This window comes from Mustelus asterias, chromosome 1 (genome assembly GCF_964213995.1).
Source record: "Mustelus asterias chromosome 1, sMusAst1.hap1.1, whole genome shotgun sequence".
Classification (NCBI taxonomy): Eukaryota; Metazoa; Chordata; class Chondrichthyes; order Carcharhiniformes; family Triakidae; genus Mustelus; species Mustelus asterias.
In genome coordinates, this window is record NC_135801.1 from 140107464 (window position 1) to 140127944 (window position 20481).

At 41.9% G+C, this 20481-nt stretch overlaps 1 protein-coding gene across 3 annotated transcripts in view; it reads right to left on the reverse strand.

Moving 5' to 3' along the window:
- Window positions 1-3151: 3151 nt before the first annotated feature.
- epg5 (ectopic P-granules autophagy protein 5 homolog (C. elegans)) overlaps window positions 3152-20481 on the reverse strand; it is a 147460-nt gene continuing 130130 nt past the window's right edge. For all 3 annotated transcript variants that reach the window (XM_078219496.1, XM_078219487.1, XM_078219488.1), the window contains 5 exons: window positions 18201-18443; window positions 15579-15798; window positions 13659-13874; window positions 11357-11471; window positions 3152-7203 (listed from right to left, as the gene is read on the reverse strand). In XM_078219496.1, the coding sequence (XP_078075622.1) occupies window positions 7021-7203; window positions 11357-11471; window positions 13659-13874; window positions 15579-15798; window positions 18201-18443 (977 nt within the window). In that variant the 3' untranslated portion in view covers window positions 3152-7020. The remainder of the gene's footprint in view (window positions 7204-11356; window positions 11472-13658; window positions 13875-15578; window positions 15799-18200; window positions 18444-20481) is intronic.

Consider the following 20481-nt stretch of genomic DNA (forward strand, 5'->3'; position numbering starts at 1 on the left):
GGACGGGGAGGAATTTGTAAAATGCGTACTGGAAGGTTCTTTGGAACAGTATGTAGATAGCCCGACTAGAGAGGGGGCTATACTGGACCTAGTTCTGGGAAATGAGCCCGGTCAGGTCGTCAAAGTTTCGGTAGGGGAACATGTGGCAAATAGTGACCACAACTCTGTTAACTTTAGGATAGTAATGGACAAGGATGAGTGCTGTCCTACGGGCAGGGTGCTAAATTGGGGGAAGGCTGACTATAGCCGGATTAGGCAGGAATTGGTGGATGTTGATTGGGAGAGGATGTTCGAGGGTAAGTCCGCGTCTGGCATGTGGGAGTCTTTTAAGGAACTATTGATAAGGCTGCAGGATAGGCATGTGCCTGTAAAAAGGAAAGATAGGAAAGGTAGGATTCGAGAGCCGTGGATAACCAGGGAAATTGAGGATCTGATTAAAATGAAAAGGGAGGCGTACGTTAAGTCCAGGCAACTGAAAACAGATGGAGCTCTGGAGGAATACAGAGAGAGTAGGAAAGATCTCAAACGGGGAGTTAGAAGGGCAAAAAGAGGGCACGAGATGTTCTTGGCAGGCAGGATTAAGGAGAATCCTAAGGCATTCTATTCATACGTTAGGAACAAAAGAGTTGTCAGGGAGAAAATCGGACCTCTCAGGGACAAAGGAGGGGAATTATGCTTAGAACCCAAGGGAATAGGGGAGATCCTAAATGAATACTTTGCATCGGTATTCACGAAGGAGAGGGGCGTGTTAACCGGGAGTGTCTCGGAGGGAGGTGTTGACCCGTTAGAGAAAATCTCCATTACGAGAGAGGAAGTGTTAGGTTTTTTAGGGAACATTAAAACTGACAAAGCCCCAGGGCCTGATGGCATCTATCCTCGACTGCTCAGGGAGACGAGAGAGGAAATTGCTGGGCCTCTGACGGAAATCTTTGTCGCTTCTTTGGACACGGGTGAGGTCCCTGAGGATTGGAGGATAGCGAATGTGGTCCCGTTATTTAAGAAGGGTAGCAGGGATAACCCAGGAAATTATAGGCCGGTGAGCTTGACGTCCGTGGTAGGGAAGTTGTTGGAGAGGATTCTTAGAGACAGGATGTATGTGCATTTAGAACGGAACAATCTCCTGAGTGACAGACAGCATGGTTTTGTAAGAGGGAGGTCGTGCCTTACAAATTTGGTGGAGTTTTTTGAGGAAGTGACAAAAATGGTTGATGAAGGAAGGGCCGTGGATGTCGTCTATATGGATTTCAGTAAGGCATTTGACAAAGTCCCACATGGCAGGTTGGTTAAGAAGGTTAAGGCTCATGGGATACAAGGAGAAGTGGCTCGATGGGTGGAGAACTGGCTTGGCCATAGGAGACAGAGGGTAGTGGTCGAAGGGTCTTTTTCCGGCTGGAGGTCTGTGACCAGTGGTGTTCCGCAGGGCTCTGTACTGGGACCTCTGCTATTTGTGATATATATATAAATGATTTGGAAGAAGGTGTAACTGGTGTAATCAGCAAGTTTGCGGATGACACAAAGATGGCTGGAATTGCGGATAGCGAAGAGCATTGTTGGGCAATACAGCAGGATATAGATAGGCTGGAAAATTGGGCGGAGAGGTGGCAGATGGAATTTAATCCGGATAAATGCGAAGTGATGCATTTTGGAAGAAATAATGTAGGGAGGAGTTATGCAATAAATGGCAGAGTCATCAGGAGTATAGAAACACAGAGGGACCTAGGTGTGCAAGTCCACAAATCCTTGAAGGTGGCAACACAGGTGGAGAAGGTGGTGAAGAAGGCATATGGTATGCTTGCCTTTATAGGACGGGGTATAGAGTATAAAAGCTGGAGTCTGATGATGCAGCTGTATAGAATGCTGGTTAGGCCGCATTTGGAGTACTGCGTCCAGTTCTGGTCGCCGCACTACCAGAAGGACGTGGAGGCATTGGAGAGAGTGCAGAGAAGGTTTACCAGGATGTTGCCTGGTATGGAGGGTCTTAGCTATGAGGAGAGATTGGGTAGACTGGGGTTGTTCTCCTTGGAAAGACGGAGAATGAGGGGAGATCTAATAGAGGTATACAAGATTATGAAGGGTATAGATAGGGTGAACAGTGGGAAGCTTTTTCCCAGGTCGGAGGTGACGATCACGAGGGGTCACGGGCTCAAGCTGAGAGGGGCGAAGTATAACTCAGACATCAGAGGGACGTTTTTTACACAGAGGGTGGTGGGGGCCTGGAATGCGCTGCCAAGTAGGGTGGTGGAGGCAGGCACGCTGACATCGTTTAAGACTTACCTGGATGGTCACATGAGCAGCCTGGGAATGGAGGGATACAAACGATTGGTCTAGTTGGACCAAGGAGCGGCACAGGCTTGGAGGGCCGAAGGCCTGTTTCCTGTGCTGTACTGTTCTTTGTTCTTTGAAGGGGGGGAGGTTTAACACAGATATCAGAAGGACATATTTCACACAGAGGGTCGTGGGGGCCTGGAATGTGTTGCCGGGCAAGGTGGTGGAGGCGGACACACTGGGAACGTTTAAGACTTATCTAGACAGCTATATGACCGGAGTGGGAATGGAGGGATACAAAAGAGTGGTCTAGTTTGGACCAGGGAGCGGCGCGGGCTAATTGTTCCTTGTTTCTCGTTTCAAGGCTTCATTCTATGATCATCTTGCTGGTGCCAGTACAGAGCGAGACTGCGGATAGTTGGGAACCTGTCTCGGGGGCAGGGAATTCATATGGTGTTCATGGAAGTGGAAATGACTAGGGTTGGGAAGTATTTTCCAATCAGGGCCATTGTGATCTCCTGGACTCGTTTCGATCGCCTCAGGGGGTCGGAGAGGAATTTCCCAGATTTTTTTTTTCCCCCATATTGGCCCTGGGGTTTTTCACTCTGGGTTTTCGCCTCTCCCTGGGGATCACATGGTCTGGAATAGGGGGGTGGGGGTGAGTTAATAGGTTGTAATGAACAAAGCATCGTAGCTGTGAGGGACAGCTCGGTGGATAGGATATTGGTATGTAGATAGGCTGGAAAATTGGGCGGGGATCCTGGATTCAGGATTCAATCCTGGACCGGGGAGCGGCGCGGGCTTGGAGGGCCGAAGGGCCTGTTCCTGTGCTGTATTGTTCTTTGTTCTTATATTAATAGGAAATTGAAATTCACCAATACATTTAGAAAGGAAATATCTTTATTTCATCTTCATACCGTAAATTAACAATTATGATTCAGTGTTTAAGGACACAAAGGACCACACAATGCAGCTTATGTACAGCAAAACCGCTCCAGAGGAGAACAGTGCTCAAAGATAAAATTTAACTTGATAAACAGACTACTGTCAACTTATAGCTTATAAATATCAAATACATACATACTTTCAATTTCATAAGGACTAAAAATATTCTATTTTACAGCAAGAGCTGGTTAGATGCATCATATCGCATGTTTCAAGTATTATTCAATCTTTTTGACACACTTCAAACACCAGCCTGGTGGTATACTTCCATTAAATTAATACCAATATCAAAAACCTAACTATGAAGTTGAATGTTTGAAGACTGTGAGAAATCCTTCACATTATGCAAGGCATCACTTATTTCAGTTGAACTTCAATTTTATTCATTTCTATAAAGTGCACAGCATTACATCACTAATACAAGCATCCAAGATGTGCTTCCAATAACTTTTGTCATACATTAATTAAATCACTTGGACAGTTCTGCCATTTAAAGAAAAAAAGCAAATATAATCGAGTTTGAATTAGATATTTTTAAACATATGTTGGAGACATAAAATACTTGCCTACATTAATTGGTTTGACATCACAAATGGGGAATGTTGTAGATTTTGGAGTTGCATTTACATTTAGTTCCTATAGCGATGGTAAAATTGACTCTAATTCTAGGTGAGACCCTTAGTATAATCATGAGCAAGAAATCTTGTTTCCTGTTTCTTGTTCCATCATTAATAGCATCCAAGATGTGCTTGCAATAATTTGACTCAATAATTAAATAACTTGAATGATTCTATCATTTAAACGTAAAATAATTGTTTATCTAACATTAGGTAATTTTCCCTGCTGGACATGCAAGATAAGTCCACAGTTTGCCGCTGCACATTATTTATGCAATAACAAAAATCTTCAATTTTATTAGGGTAATATAGATGATACTATTGTGGATTTGGAAATTATATGGCACCAATTGTCACAACTTGTTTTGTCAAATAACCTCAACAGCATCAGTTGCCTAATGTAACAAAAATGAAACATTTATTCAAATGAAAATATGCATTACAATGTTAATTTACTTGCATCATGTACATGAAATGTAAAGGCACTTGCACAAAGTTCCTCTACTATGTTGATTTCAAAGTGCTAGTTTAAACACGTCCAGTTTAAAATAAATGATTTCACATTTCAAAATAGCAGACACAAGAATTTCATATGAAGGCATTAAATATTCATTTTGGTATTTCTACAGCATAATTTCAAGACTAATGATACTTAACCACAGAATTCCACTTCAAGTAACTGAAATAATAACATGGTGTACAATTGTTGAGGGCAACAAAAATTGATAGGTTTACCTGTTCCAATACTTTAGATCCCGATGCTTCGGTAGCGAAGAAACTAAGTTCCAGAAGCCGTTCACTATCTAAATTAAGACTGCTCAGTGCCAACAGCAGCAAGATCCTTCTGTAGTTTATTCGCTGAATTATACATATATAACAAAATGTAAATTGTTCCCTGCAAAATAAGACCTTCCTTCAAACAGATGCCATGCAAACATTTAAGAATGGGTGAACTAAGTCATTGGTTTCGTTTAGAGTTGAGGGTAACATATTTCTGGTTGGCTTCACAACCCCCACCTTCCATAAATTTCAAGCCACCCAAACCTCTGCTGCCCATATCCTCAGTTGCTCCAGTTCAATATTTTAATTCACTCATGGAATAAGTGCAAAACAGGACAAGGCCAATATTTATTGCACATCCCTAATTCGTCTTAAGGAGGTTGCAGAGAGCCTCCTTCTTGAACTACTACAGTTCATGTGGTGTCGAAAAATCCACCGTGTTAGGCAGGAAGTTCCAGGATCTTGACCCAATGATAAATGAACAGTGATTTATTTCCAAGTAGGGATGGGGTGTGACTTGGAGGGAAACATTCAGGTGGTAGTGGTGTTCCATTGGCTTGCTGTCCTTTTGTTATAGGTGGTTGATGACATGGGTTTGGAAGCTGCTGTCGAAGTAGCCTTGGTGAGCTGCGAAAGTGGATCTTGTAGTTGGTACATTATTCAGCCATGGTGCACCAGTGGTGAAAGACGTGCTGGTTAGATGCATTGGCTACGCTAAATTCTCCCTCAGTGTACCCGAACAAATGCCGGAGTGTGGCGACTAGGGGATTTTCACAGTAACTTCATTGCAGTGTTAATGTAAGCCTATTTGTGACACTAGTAAATAAACTTGTGGAGGGAGTTCATGTTTCATGTGGGGAATTGGTATGAATCAAATGAGTTCCTTTATCTTAAATAGGGATGAGCTTCAACAGTTTTTGGAATTGCATTCTTCCAGGCAAGCGCTGAGTATTCCATCACATTCTTGTGCCCTGTAGCTGGGGAGTCAGGAGATGAGTTATTTGCCACAGAACATCAAATCTCTGACTGATTTTTGCAGCCATGGTATTTATGTGGCTAATCCAGTAAAGTCAATGGTGACTGCCAGGATGGTGATAGTGGTATTAGATAGTTGATAAGTATTGAATGTTAAGGGAAGGCAGTTAGATGCTTTCTTGTTGGAAATGGTCATTACCTGGCATTTCTGTGGCACAAATGTTACCTGCCACTTACTAGCCTTAGCCTGCATATTGATCAGATCTTACTGAATGTGAGCTTTATTATGCTACGCTGTAAAAAGAACTGAGCACGATGCAATCATCAGTAAATATGCCCATTCCCAACCTTAAGATGGAGCAAAGATCATTGATGAGGCTGCTGAAGATTGTTGGGCATAGGACCCCACCCTGAGGCATCCCTTTTAGTGATGTCTAGCAGCAGAAATGATGGGCCTCCAATAACCACAACCACCTTCTTTTGTGCTGATTTGGCACCTCCCAGTGCACTTCTGACCCATATAATGTTCCAACTGAGCGACAACTTGATTGTTAAAATTCCTATCCTTGTTTGCAACTCAGTCTGTGATCTTGCCTCTCCCTACCTCTGTAACTACCCAAAGCTCTACGAGCCTCCCAGATATCTTCTCAAATTCTGGGCCTCTTGTGCATCTAGGATTTTAATTCCTCCAAGATTGACCGCGTGTCTTTAGCTGTTAAGAGCAAAGAACTTCCTCTCCAACTATTTTTCCCTGTTTAAGATCCTCCTTGAAACCTAACTCTTTGACCAAGCTTTCGGTCATCTTCCCAAATATGTTTTGGGACAAGGTGTCAAATTCTGTTTGTTGATGCTCCTGTGAAGCACTTGGACATTTTACTACTCGAGTGCTAAATAAATGCAAGTTGTTTTTGGAATTGCATTCAGTTGTTGTTGGTTCTAAGGATGACAGCATTATATTTGTTTGATGCGTAATAGCAATGGAGAGGGAGCACAAATATTTGTGAAGAAAATATTAGATAGTATATCTTATTTAAAATATTGGAAAATATTTTCAAAAGAGCTACTTACTTAATTGATCAATCTCAAATTTGATCACCTAGGATGTAGAATGTGCTTTATCAACAATCCATTTAATTACTGTACATATTTTTGCAACTCAAACTGATATTACACATCAGATTGTACAAAAATAAAGAATAGTGAACAAGCAAACAGTAGACAGTCCTTTAACAAAGGCATTCCTGTTCATCTTTTAAAGCAATTTTGTAAACAGCTCACGTCATAATCAAAATAAACCAATGGTTACTTGATAACTGATTCATTAATGGGTGTAGTAATTTAGTTCAATTCTTTCACAGGAGATACTGTCTCATTTTTCCGTCCAGTATTAATGAGAACATTAGACTTCCTAATCTCAGATTCTGCTCCGGCAAAATATTTAGCGGATAATGTCTAGATAATGTATGTCGGGATAAAGGAAACTAATAAGAACAGCTAATAGCTTGTTGCCATCCAAAATGCAATAGTTTGGGTTCTTGATAAACATTGTAGCCTGTGAAATCTCTTCTTGATAGTCTGCGTACTGTTTACTCAATGACATAGATTCTAGTCCATTCAGGGCCTGAAATGTAAAAAGAAAAATGTTATTTTGTTTCGCATCTTTTTAAAAAAAATGCAGAAGAATGTATTTCACAATGGGGAATAATCTCCCATGTTATAGTAATTATAAATAGGTAGAATAAAAGCTGATAGTATTCTGATTTTAGGATGAACCAGTGAATATATTTTGTGTTAGAAAAACTGAACTGGTGGTTGAGGTACTTGAAAAATAAAAATGCTTTCAATGGTTGTTGCATTCAATCTGGAACTCAAATAAAACCTATTGCCTGCAGAAGTCTATGGGAGAACTAACGCTGGATCAGGTGTCACCCCTGGTTTAATGGTGACATTTTCACCTGAGTCAGAAGGCTCTGTGTTTAAGTCTCACTCTAAAGACTTGAGCATATAATGCATGCTGACAATACCAATGCAGCATGGAGGGAGTACCTCTCAAGGTGGATGTTAATAATCTGCCACTATTTTGAAGAACAGGCAAATTCTTTCCAGTGCACTGGTTAATATTCATCCCTCAACCAAAATCACTAAAATTAGATGGTCTGGTTATTTATCTCATTGCTGTGTGTAAATTTGCTGCCATGTGTCCTACATCACAGCAGTGGCTAAATTCCAAAAGTACTTCATTTGGTATAAAGCACTTTGAGATGAATTGAGGTTGTGAAAAGTACTGTATAAATTCAACTCTTTTTCTTCCTTCCTAGTATACTTCTCTAGTTCCGTTTTAAATATCTCTGCCTCAATAGTCATTTGTGGTGGAAATCTATCGCTTAATAATGTTGCAGAATTAGAACATTCCTTCCACAGTGCAGGAGGCGGCCATTTGGCTCATCAAGCCTGCCCCGACAACAATCCCACCAAGACCCTATCCCCGTGACCCCACGTATTTACCCTGTTAATCTCCCTAACACTAAGGGGCAATTTAGCATGGCCAAACCTAACCTGCAAATCTTTGGACTGTGGGAGGAAACTGGAGTGCCTGGCAGAACCCCACGCAGCCACGTGGAGAATGTGCAAACTTCACACAGACAGCTACCTGAGGCCGGAATTGAACCCGACTCCCTGCTGCTGCGAGGCAGTAGTGCTGACTACTGTGCTTTTCCAGCATGTCCTTTTTAAATTCAGATTTAACTTTTTTGCTTTTATAAGCAGTTCGGCAGGTTCCATGGGAGATGGATGTGGAACATCATCGGTATCAAATGGGAGTATAAAGTTACCAACACTGAGGTACTTCAAAAGCAGAAAAGTCTAAAATTGAAGCACTTATCATCAGAGACAAGCTCAGATGGAGTGGACATGTGGTACATATATCTGACAATAAAATCCCTAAGGCGGTCATGTATTCACAATCTAAACTTGGATGCTTGGATACCGGCTGCAAGATTAAGACCTCATGAAATGTGGCATGTTCACCACAAAATGCAAAAGGAAAAATCAGGGGGTAATAAGAACATAAGAAATAGGAGCAGGAGTAGGTCATCTAGCCCCTTGAGCCTGCCCCGCCATTCAACAAGATCATGGCTGATCTGAAGCGAATCAGTTCCACTTACCCGCCTGCTCCCCATATCCCTTAATTCCCTTATCGATCAGAAATCTATCTACTTGTGATTTAAACATATTCAATGAGGTAGCCTCCACCACTTCAATGGGCAGAGAATTCCAGAGATTCACTACCCTCCGAGAGAAGAAGTTCCCCCTCAACTCTGTTCTGAACCGGCCCCCACTTATTTTGAGGCTGTGCCCTCTAGTTCTGGTTTCCCTTCTAAGTGGAAAGAATCTCTCCACCTCTACCCTATCCAGCCCCTTCATTATCTTATATGTCTCTATAAGATCACCCCTCAGCCTTCTAAACTCAAGTAGTGACACTGTTTCCTTTGAACAGCAAAGTATACAGGTAGCAAAGGACAAAAGGCAAGCTGGATAAACCAGATAGTCCCAACAAAAAATCAGACAATTCATCCTTATGCGAACGATGGTAAGCTATGCAGGTCTGCAATCAGGCTCCACAGTCACACTGGAATTCATAACAGATTATTTTATGCGTACAAGAAAAGGCCACCTTCGATTATGAAGGGAAAGCAATGATAACTATCCCATTACAAAATGAATTATCAGAAGACAGACTACAGAGAAAACAAGTGTGGATCCAGTTTCGATCTATCCCATTTTTTGTTAAGCTTTTTGATTATACTTTTATTTTTTAAAACCACAGTTTTAAACACCTGGGCAAATCAAGCAATACCTAAATGCTAGAATTGGTCATACTTATGAGGTGTCCCTTCATACTTACGGTAGTAATCATATCAAAATATTGTGCTAGAAAAACACAATACTTACTAGAATACATTGGGAATGCTATCGTGTCTGACAAAATGATAGTGAATCTTAATATGGCAACTATTCACACATTTGCATCTTCCACTAAGTAATAGCTTGGACTTAAAACAAAATGCAAGGAGGTTAAGTTTGTTGATGGTGTTAAACTAGGATAGGCAACAGAATCAAAGGAAGCAACTCAGAAATTAGAATGAGCTGGGAAAAGTAAGTATATATATGGGCAGATTAAAGGTAGCTGAAGTTTAATGTAAATAAATGTAAAGTTTTGTAGCTAAGATGGAAGAATGGGCAACATGCATACTCCATGAGTTGTGCAAAACTAAAGCTGGTTGAAGTTGAAAGAGATATAGAAGTCTGATAGAACTGGTGTTCAACAGGTCCAATCAATGTACAACAGTAATAAAATGTAGAATTACATTGCTAAAATAGTAGAATATTAGCTTGAGAAAGCTGTAATGAAATTATAGTCAGACTGCAGCTTGAGTATCTATTTCTGGGTGCTGCAAACAGGGGCGAGACATTCATGTGCTGGAGGGAAATTCTTTTTAACACCAATCTTTGACTCAGATCGGTGGTGGGGGTAGGGAGGCGGGTCCGCTCATTCTCTGGTTTGGGGGGGGGGGGGGGGGAGAGGGAGGTAGGCTAGATCATTCTCTGGTGGGGGGGGGGGGGAAGGGGTGGGCTGGATCATTCTCTGGTGGGGGGGGGGGGAGGAGGAGGAGGAGGAGGAGGACAGATCGCTCTCTGGTGGGTGGGGGGGGGAGGAGGAGGAGGACAGATCGCTCTCTGGTGGGGGGGGGGGGGACAGATTGTCGTCTGGTTGGGGGGGGGGGGGGGGGGGGGGAGGAGAGCGGACCCCATCATTTTCTTGGGGGGGGGGGGCCCGATCATTCTCTGGTGAGGGTGGGGCAGGAGAAGGGAGGCCCGATTATTTTCTGGTGGTTGGGGGGGGGGGGGGGGGGTGTGTGTGTGTGTGTGGCAGGGCCAGATGTATCTCTGGTCGATGGGGAGGAGGGAGGCCCAATCGTTGTCTGGTGGGGCAAACTTTCTCTGGGTGGGGGGAGGGGGAGGGTTGGAGGAGGCCCGATCATTCTCGCGGGGGGGGGGGGGGGGGGGTGGGTGGAAGAGGGGGGGGGGGGAGGCCAGAAGGATCTCTGGGGAGGGGGGGGGGGAAGATAGGGCCAGATGGATCTCTTGGGGGGAGGGCCAGATGGATCTCTTGGGGGGGCGGGGGGTCCGCTGCCACTCTGCGGGTGATCGGTGGAGGGGGACAGAGGGTCGCAATCGGTCTGGGTAGCGGGCGGTGGGTGGATAAGAGGGAAAGTTATGTTGTGGGGGTGGGGGTGATGTCTGTGGGGGCCATCACTCCCGCTTTTCACTCCCGGGCTGCTTTATCCACTTTTTGTGGCCTGGGAGCGATGTGACAGGGGCGCGTTTTTCAAATTTTTTTCTAACTGCGCATGTGCAGTTCAGAGCTCCGATCGTTTCAGACACACTAAGCCCCGCTCACAGTGCGATTCAGACTCGCGATTTTTTTTCAGGCTAAGTGCGTATCGGGGGCGCCTGAAAATGCCCTGATTCAGCATTTAGAATGAAAATGGTAAAATCAGGCCCAAAGATCAATCAACACGTGACTTTGACTCGGTCCCTTCTAGAGAACTGGAGGTGAAAAACATTTACTAATTAAATGCTACAGTATGGTGGTAGAAGATAGTATAGAGTGCTTCTTGGTAGGTGAATTCTGATGGGAATGGTTTTCATTAACTGTAATTAATTTCTGAAAAAATATCCAGTATTGAACCCATTGTATAGGTTCTCAATACCTGTTGTGCTTTGGGAGATAGCTGCAGGTCTGTGCCAGGCTTTAGTCGAATGCAGTTCTCTGCAGGAAGCTGAACCAAAAGGAATGCTGACATGCTTCGTGCCACCACTCGAAATCTATAAAGACAAATAAACAGAAATCTGAATACCAACTGGCACGAAAATGGGACAGGAAATGTGGCAAATCTCAATTTCAAGAAAATGGATGTGTAAAGAAAGTCACTAATATAGCGAAAGCAAAATACTGCATATGCTGGAATTCTGAAATAAAACAGAACATGTTGGAAATAATCAGCAGGTCAGGTAGCATCTGTGAAGGGAGAAGCTGAGCTAACATTTCATGTTGAAGGCCTTTCCATTCTATATGACTCATATCGCTGAAAAAAGAAACATGCTATCAAAGCTTTTTGTCTTGCACTCATCAGAACAGCTTGCAAGAAATACCAACAATCAAGGGAACAACAGTTCATATTATATGGTATGAGAAGAGTGCGCTGATTAGTTGGCAATGGACTCCGATTGGTACATTGGGGGAGGGGGGAAAGAACACTTTCCCCTGAGATGTCCCTTTTGGGGGCTTTTGAACTGCTCTCCTTCTGGAGACTTGGTTCCCCTGGGGATGTAGCATCCTGTTGGCTGTGGGGCCTCAGTGCAAGTCTGAGTGTTTTGGTTCCGCGTTGTCAGAGTCTTTCCTTGGTTGATATTAGGCTGATTGGAGGAGTAGTTCGCCCTCCTCCATGTGGTCTGTCCTCCTTCCTGAGGCTTGGGCTCCCCAACAGAGGCAGTATCTTGCTTATTGTGAGGTTATGCAGTCCTGTTTTTGGTATCCTTTTTGCCAAAGTAGACCATGTCTGGCATCTATTGGCTAATCCTGGTGTTACTCTCTCTCTGGGGTTTCCTTCCTTTATCTGGGTAGATGAGGTGCTGATACAGGCTTTGAGTTGTTATATTTAATTCTAGAATGTTTCCCTGATTTTGTTGGGAGGAGAATTATATCTCACGCTGAGATATCCTGTTGATGGGCATCTTGATGATCTTTCTCCTCCTTGTCGGTAGGGTTTCCTTGGTGGAAAATGGTTGAAGTTTTCTGGTGAAGGTGCCTCTGATATGGCTGGAGATGAGTGAGGTCTGTTGTGTTGTAAGGCTTGGCATGGTGTAAGAATCCTTGGCTTACTAGCTCCTGTATTCGAGAGTGTACACAGCCAAGCCACGTCTTGTACTGATGGCAGTAACCTGATATTCCTTTTTTCTGGGGTATCCTTTCGTTAATTGGAGGTCTTGGGATGCTTAGCTAGGTTCCGATTGGTTGTATTTTACCCCACAAGGATCCCGTATATTGTGTGGCTCTGTTTTTGTTATCCGGTGCAGAAAGGCATGCCGAATGGTGCCATGTACTCATGGCTTTATCCTGATGTGGAGATGCCGGTGTTGGACTGGGGTGCACAAGGTGAGAGGTCACACGACACCAGGGTATAATCCAACAGGTTTATTTGAAGTCACAAGCTTTTGGAGTGCTGCTCCTTCGTCACTTCAACTATAACTTGGTTTCGTGTGACCTCTCACCGTGGCTTAATCCTGTTATCCCCCATTCTTTCTGGTATTCTTTCATTATCCGTATAAAAGGAGACACCGACTACAATGGTTACAATGATTGATAATCTGAATCATTTGTATGAGTATTTGTTGGTCTTTTCTGTATGTACATATGGAATAATGATCACTCTATACTGTACTAGATTTGGGAGATTTGTTAGATCTTGTAGTAAAATGGAAAACACTTCATAAAAACATTCATTAAAAAAATGAAAATTGCTGAAAATACTCAGTATGCATTGTAATATACAATTCCGATTAACCATTGTTTTCATGTAACATATTTTATAACTATTATGAACTCTATGAACCCATAATATAAAATAGACAATTCTGAAATCCCATTAATTGAAGAAAGCAATCTTAAAAAAAAAAAATGCAAGAGCAGTCTGATTTATATATGCTGTTGCTTCCAGGTGAAACCCTTTAAAAAGTTCTTAGTATTAAGTGTGCTGAACATTAAAATGAGAAAATGTTGATGAAATATGTATGTTAATAAAATGTCTGATTTTGAACACAGCTTGCCAAAATGTCTATGGCTTATACAGGAGTTAAGTCTGAAAAAATACATTTCTGAACATGAGAAATTAAGACAGAGGTTATCTTTTGAAGTCTGAAAGAATTATATTAATTTATAAAATTAGTTGCTGAAAACAGGGTGAAAGGCAAAACATTTATTTTTTTTGCTAAACTTCGCACAAAATTCCCCACCTGTTTGAGAGGGGAGACTTCCTTCCAAGACCAATAGCTCCCAGAATTCCAGCAGATAGTTTCTCCTCTGCCAAATGATTTTGCTTCATTTGAAATGCATTTAGTATTCTCATTAAAAATTCCAATGTAGTTACGTCATTCTGCTCAAGTTGGATGAATGTTAACTGCAATACTTTGTGCCACCAAAGGAACAGCTTAGCCTCATCATTTGCACTGCTATTTGAGGAAAAAATAGCAATGTTAAATTTCAGCAGAAAACAAAATCTCTCATGAATATCCACCAGATTAAATCACACAATCCCCAAAGTCTAAAATGGCATATTTTATTTGTATGAAAACAAATCCATCTTCAATTAAATTCTGACACTATTAAGTGCTTTCATATTCCTGGACACTTCTGTTGCTCTGGTTGGCAACTTTTGTGTATTTTCAGCTCACTTGCACACAATGCTAAAATTGTAGAGTTTTGGTGAGACGACATCTGGAATTCTGTATCCAGTTTTGGTCTCCACATCTGAGAAAGGATATATTGGAGTTGGTACAGCCTCCCTGATCTCTGGAATGAGGGGTGGGGGGGTATATCCTATGAAGAGAGATTGAGTAAATTGGGCTTATATTCTTTGGAGTTTAGATGAATGAGAGGCAATCTCATTGAAACCTACATGATTGTGAAGAGGCTTGATTGGGTAGGCGTTGAGAGATTGTTTCCACTGGTCAGGAATCTAAAATGTCTCCGTGCACTGTTGGAGAATAGATTTTCACTCCATCTGACGAAGGGGCAGTGCTCCGAAAGCTTATGGTATTTGCTACCAAATAAACCTGTTGGACTTTAACCTGGTGTTGTGAGACTTCTTACAGGAATCTAAAACACAGGGACACAGTCTCAGGATAAAGGGCCAAACACTTAGGATTGAGATGAAGTGAAACTCTTCACTCAAAAGGTTGTGAAGCTGTGGAATTCTCCAACACAGAGGGTTGTGGATGTTCCACCTTGAATACTTTTAAGGCAGGGAAAGAAAGATATTTGGTCGCTCGGGGAATTAAGGGATACGGGGAACATTCAGGAAAATGGAGTTGAAGCCCAAGATCAGCCATAATCGTATTAAATGGTTTCTACTCCATTAGCCATTTTATAGTGCGAATAACAAGCGAACATATTGAAAAGCTTACAACATACTCCAAAGGGCAGTTTTTTAAAACATTCAAATGACAAGCGTTGGAAGATTGAAAAGCCAATTTATAGAAGCTAGCCTGAAAGCTACATTTCAGCATCGAGAGCAGAAGTACTGGTGATTCTTATTGGTGCCTGCAGCCTGACCAAACCTGAACAGTAAATCTGTTGATGCTTAAAGATTTAAAGTATCTCTCCTCCCTTGCCAACACACTCAATTCTCACAAAATGTTACTTTTGGAGGTTCTATTAAAAGCCTTTGTCAATTAATTTGTAGCACTGATATCACTAGTGCACCTTTTTTAAAAGGTCCCATGGCACAGGTGAAAGAACTGAATTCTCCAGATGTTCTGGTTTATAGCTCTCCAATGCCACCAAAAACAAATCAATCATTTCATTGCTATTTGCACAATGTTATTGTCCTATTTGATTATGTAACAAGTCATTCCAAGTAATTCAATGCTGTGGAGTGCTTTGAGACTTTTCAGAGAGACTGGATAAAACCCTACATCAACAATTTTAAATTGTTTAGCTTTCTTTACTGTTGCACACTTATTTTGTTAAAATAAACCTTGGAATTGGATTTTTTTCTAACACATCTGTGGCTCTGGATTTGAAAGTTCCATGTAGATTAAACAACACAGTCTTGTTAGTCTGACATTTATAATTATAAAAAAATTATAAAAATTATTCCAAAAACACTTAAAATACATAGCTCCCTAAAGTTATTCTTACTTAATCAATAGTACCTGGGAAAAGCTTGCTCTATCCATTTGTTAAGTAGAACTAGCATTTTCATTTCATTGGACAGAGTCTGCTCCATGTTCAAATGCTGAAGAATGTACACATAAAGTGTCAAGTAACTTCCTAAGTCCAAGCATTCTTTTAGAAATTCTTCTGTAGTTAGCTCTGGAACTTGAAGTGACACTAAAATTGGTCCCCATCCAAAATACTGATCAAGACATGCGCCTAGATTGAAAAAATGCACATCTTAGTAAAAATTAAAAATCTGTTTCATTCCAAATCATCATGGCAATATGTTATACAAGTTGCTTGGGCAGTATTATTTTGTACAAGTTTTAAATTAGAGGTTGAGACATATTAAAAACTACACAGTATTAATATTGCTCAGTATTAAGCCTAAAAATTCTGGGGCCAATTAACATTTTGCCAAGTTACATGGAATTGTAGATGCTATGCCATGGATAAATGGAGTCAACTTATACTCAGGCAGAAAATACTTCTAGGTAAAATACTGAGCAATTATGCAAACAACAATAACAAATGTATGTAGTGTCTATAATGTAATAACATGTCCCAAGGTGCTTCACAGAATTATTATATATGAAAGAATGACATCAAGCCAGATAAGGAGATATTAGGACAGTTGACCTAAAACATTGGTTAAAGACATCGATTCTGAGGAGTGTTTTAAAGGAAAAAAGTGAGACAGAGAGATGGTGAGGTGTAGGGAGGGTATTGCTGAGTGTGGGGCCTAGACAACAGAAGACTTATCACCAAGGCGGAATGATTAAAACTGGGAATGCACAAGAGGCCAGAAATAAAGTAAAGATATCTCAGAGCATTGTGGGGCTGGAGGAGAGCTTGGAGATAGGGAAAGGTGAGGCAATTAAAGCATCTGCAAAAAGGGTCATAAACAGTGGAGCAATTAAAATCGGGGATGCTGAAGAGGCCAGAATTGGAGGATTGCAGAGAGTGTGAAGGGTTGTAGGGTTTGAGAAGGCCACAGAGATAGGGATGGATGAAGCCATGGAGGAATTTGCAAATAAGGATGAGAAATTTAAACAGTGGCACTGCTTAACAGTGAGCCAAATGTGGGTCAGTGTGTACAGGTAAATGGTTGAACATGACTTGATGTGAGTTAAGACATGGGGAGTTTTGGGTGACCTTGGGGGTGATTTTCCCAAAAACATTCAAAATGAAGAATTCACATGAAAATTGGAGCAAATCATGCTTTTTTTTTCAGTGGGAGTTTAAAAAAGAATCTCCCACACTCTGTACACTGCAAAATTCACTAGCATGATTAATGTTAAAAATCAGGGGGTGAGGCCTATACCTGCTGGAGAGGCCGGCAGCATAGTGCTGAGTGGGCCACTGCGCATGCGTCAATCTGTCAACACCGAGATCGGCGCATGCGCTGCCAGCCTCCTGATTGCTGGGCAGCCCCATGACCCCCGCATCGCCGGCTCTCCACCTCCGTGCCCCCCAACAGCCCGATCGCTGGTCGCCCAAAAACGCCTGGGCCCAGCCCCAACCTCCTAGCCTTCCTCTATCTCCCAACACCCTCCCTACCCCGATGGCCAACCCCGATCGTTGGCCTCCCTCCCCTTCCCCACCGATCCCGATTGCAAAGTGACAGCGGGAACCCCCAGCCCCAGGCCCCGCCCTCTTGGCACTGCTCCATGCCTGGTGGGTAGTGTCGTGCCCTGTGGGCATTAACACTTTGCCCCTCAGGCAGTGCCAGGGGGCCCAGGCTGGCACTGCCAAGGTGTCAATGCCCAGGCCTACCCCCTGGTCCTTTGGGGAGCTTAGATTGCCCCCCGCCTTTCAGTTCAGCGGGGTCAGGCAACCAGCTTCCTGCAAGTGGGGGGGTTACTGTAAACCCTGCTGGAGTGAACCATTCCTGGTGGGGGGAAATGCTAGCGGGCTAGGAGATTTCAGTCCCAGGCCCACTAATGCTATTGAAATTGTATGCTAATTATGGGCTGCATAATTTATTCAGCTCCGTGCTGTTTTTTGACGTGGAGCTGACGACGTCAGAAATCCGGCGCCGGGAGACTTGCTCAAGGCTGGACGTCCAGCCGAATCGCGTGATTCGGGTGCCCCTTGAATCTCCCGGCCCGCTAAAAAATCAGGGATGGGAGAATCGCCCCCCCCCCCCCTGTATTTACAGAAGGTGGATGATGAGAGGCCGGCCAGGGGTATATTGCTATCGTCAAGTCTAATCAAAGCTACCATCTTAAAAATGTGAATTTCCACCCTTGATGTAATGGCCATGGAAATTATATGGTCCATTTAGCTACTCTTCCATGCACTTATTCAGCAGCACTGAATGAAAACCATCCTAACGTGCAAGGTGCGAACGTCCATAGTATATATTGGAAGGCATTCAATTGTCTCCTGCTGATCTGATATGCAAGAATACACAGTTTTGAGACAGCTGATCTGTTGTTTCAACCAGTTTATCTTAAATATCTTAAGACAGCTTAATTCTCATCGGGACTTAACATTTTGTGAACTCAATCTTCCAGGCCAAATAGAAAAAAAACCTAGAGTGTTAAAGGCACAAATAGATAGGTAAAAAGTGAAGAAAATGAAATCAGCTCCTCAAACATACACAAACTGCTTACCATCCTTGAAATAAGCCATGATGCACCCTTCAGTCGTTTCTGCCATGTGTTTAACAGATGCCAGACTTTGACAAGTTGCAGTCAGTAGTGGTAATGAGAGATTATAACACATTTTAGTCTCGATCCATGTCCGCAAACTCACTCGCAGCGATTCTGCTGATTTAACACTGGTGTTATTCAGCATCATCAGTACTTCCATAAAAAGACTGGCTATTGCCATGTGACGCATTTGATTGTCCACATCTGAGGAAGGGAAATGGAAGGAAAATACTGTTCATGAAAAACTTACTGACGAATCATCAGTTTAATTAAATATACAATATTTACTAACTTACCTCCAATGCACTTTATTATGATTTTTTGAAAGTATAATTGTAATGCAAATATCTGGAACTTTTTCCTCTAAAAGTTTGTAGGTGTTGGATCAATTGAAAATTTTAAGACTGAGATTGATAGATTTATTGTATATAAAATTATAGATTTATTGTTGTGCAAAGGTATCAGGAGCTATGGATCTTGATATTTAAGTTGAGGTGTAGATCAAGAGCAATTAAGATGGGCAATGAAGGTTAACCTTTGAGTGATATTTGTTAGGGACCAGGTCGGAAACGCCAAGGAATATTATGAAGTTAGACTAGACCCCAACGAATTTTTTGATTTTGGCATTAATGTGAGGTTAAGGTGTTTCACTCCAGGTGTGATTCTATTGACACATTAGGAAGCTTTTATCAAAAACATTATTTTAACAATACATTTTAACTATAATAAATGAATTAGTTTAACTTTCACCAATTGAAGTACTTAAACATGACAAGATACAAATCTTAACTCCTAACCTATCTCTATTAGTTCCAATGTAAGCAATATTCCTCATATACTTAAATTTCAATATATAAATGCAAAATACTGCGGATGCTGGAATCGGAAACAAAAACAGAAAATGCTGGAAAATCTCAGCAGGTCTGACAGCATCTGTGGGGAGAGAATGGAGCCAATGTTTTGAGTCTAAATGGCCCTTCGTCAGAGCTAAGAGCATCAGCAGAGATTTATACTATGAGAGTGGTGGGGGGTTGAATGGGACAAAGGGAATGTAAATAAGGATACAGAAGACTGAGAAGGTGCTAAAAATGTCCATAAAGTGGCAGAACAGAGGTACTGGTGGTATAGGAACTGCCTGGGGATTATGGCAGTTGCCTGAAGGGAGTGGGAGGGAAGAGATGGGAAAGGGCGGGGGCAAAGAGAGCTAGAATGGAGAAGCGAAAAAATGGAAGTGAGAAAGAAGGATGATAAAATGGATGAATGAGGTGAAACGAAATGAAAAAAAAAATGGAAATGGTGTGAAGGTGAAGGACAGACTTCTGAAGTTTTTGAACTCAATGTTCAGTCCAAAAGGCTGTAAAGTGCCCAATCGGAAGATGAGGTGCTGTTCTTCCAGTTTGTGTTAGGGTTCGTTCGAACATTGCAACTCTCTCCTCCACTCTGTCTCTTGTCAATCAACCTAATCAAAACCCTACTCTGAAACACCAGGGGAAAAATAAAAAATAAAAATGCATTTGCTCAGATAAAAACAAACCCCCCATTAGCTAAAACCAATTATTTTCCTGCATTCTCAGCATGCGAGGTGCCTGGTGCGGACAAATTGACACCATGTAAACAGAGTTAAATTCTAAATATACCCCTTACAAGAAACACAAAAAAAATACATTTCTTAAAAGGCACAGTATCATCATATGCTTCATCCCATGAAGGTATACCTGAAAAGAGTGACTTGACTGAATGATATACAATATTTAAGGGGCTGAATGGCCTGCTCCATTTCTTTTCTCTTCCTGGTTCAAATAAAATTGTGCTCCTGTGTATGAGCATGCATACTTAAGTTCTACCGCATTCCCAAAGTGGTCCCGACACCTACGCTAATGGTTTCTGTGATGAGTGGAGTATTTCTGAAATTATCAAAGGTTATCTGTAAATAATGGCACAAGTAATCACATTCTCATGTAGTTTACTTGACTGTCTTTGTCAATCTTAGAGGAATTTAATTAGTAGAGAGGGGCTGGAGGAGAGGATGATAAATGTAGGCATCAACATGTCAGAATGGTTCAATTTGACTAGTAGTTGGGCATTTCATCTCTATGTTGTTCTTTTCACATGGAGGTGCTTTGGTAGTGTGGGTGTCCTATTCTTTTTTTACATTTTCTACAAATAGTTAATCAAGTGCACTTCAAGTTTTCAAGCTGTCGTAACAAGATGAAAAACACCAGACAGTATATAATGTAATGAG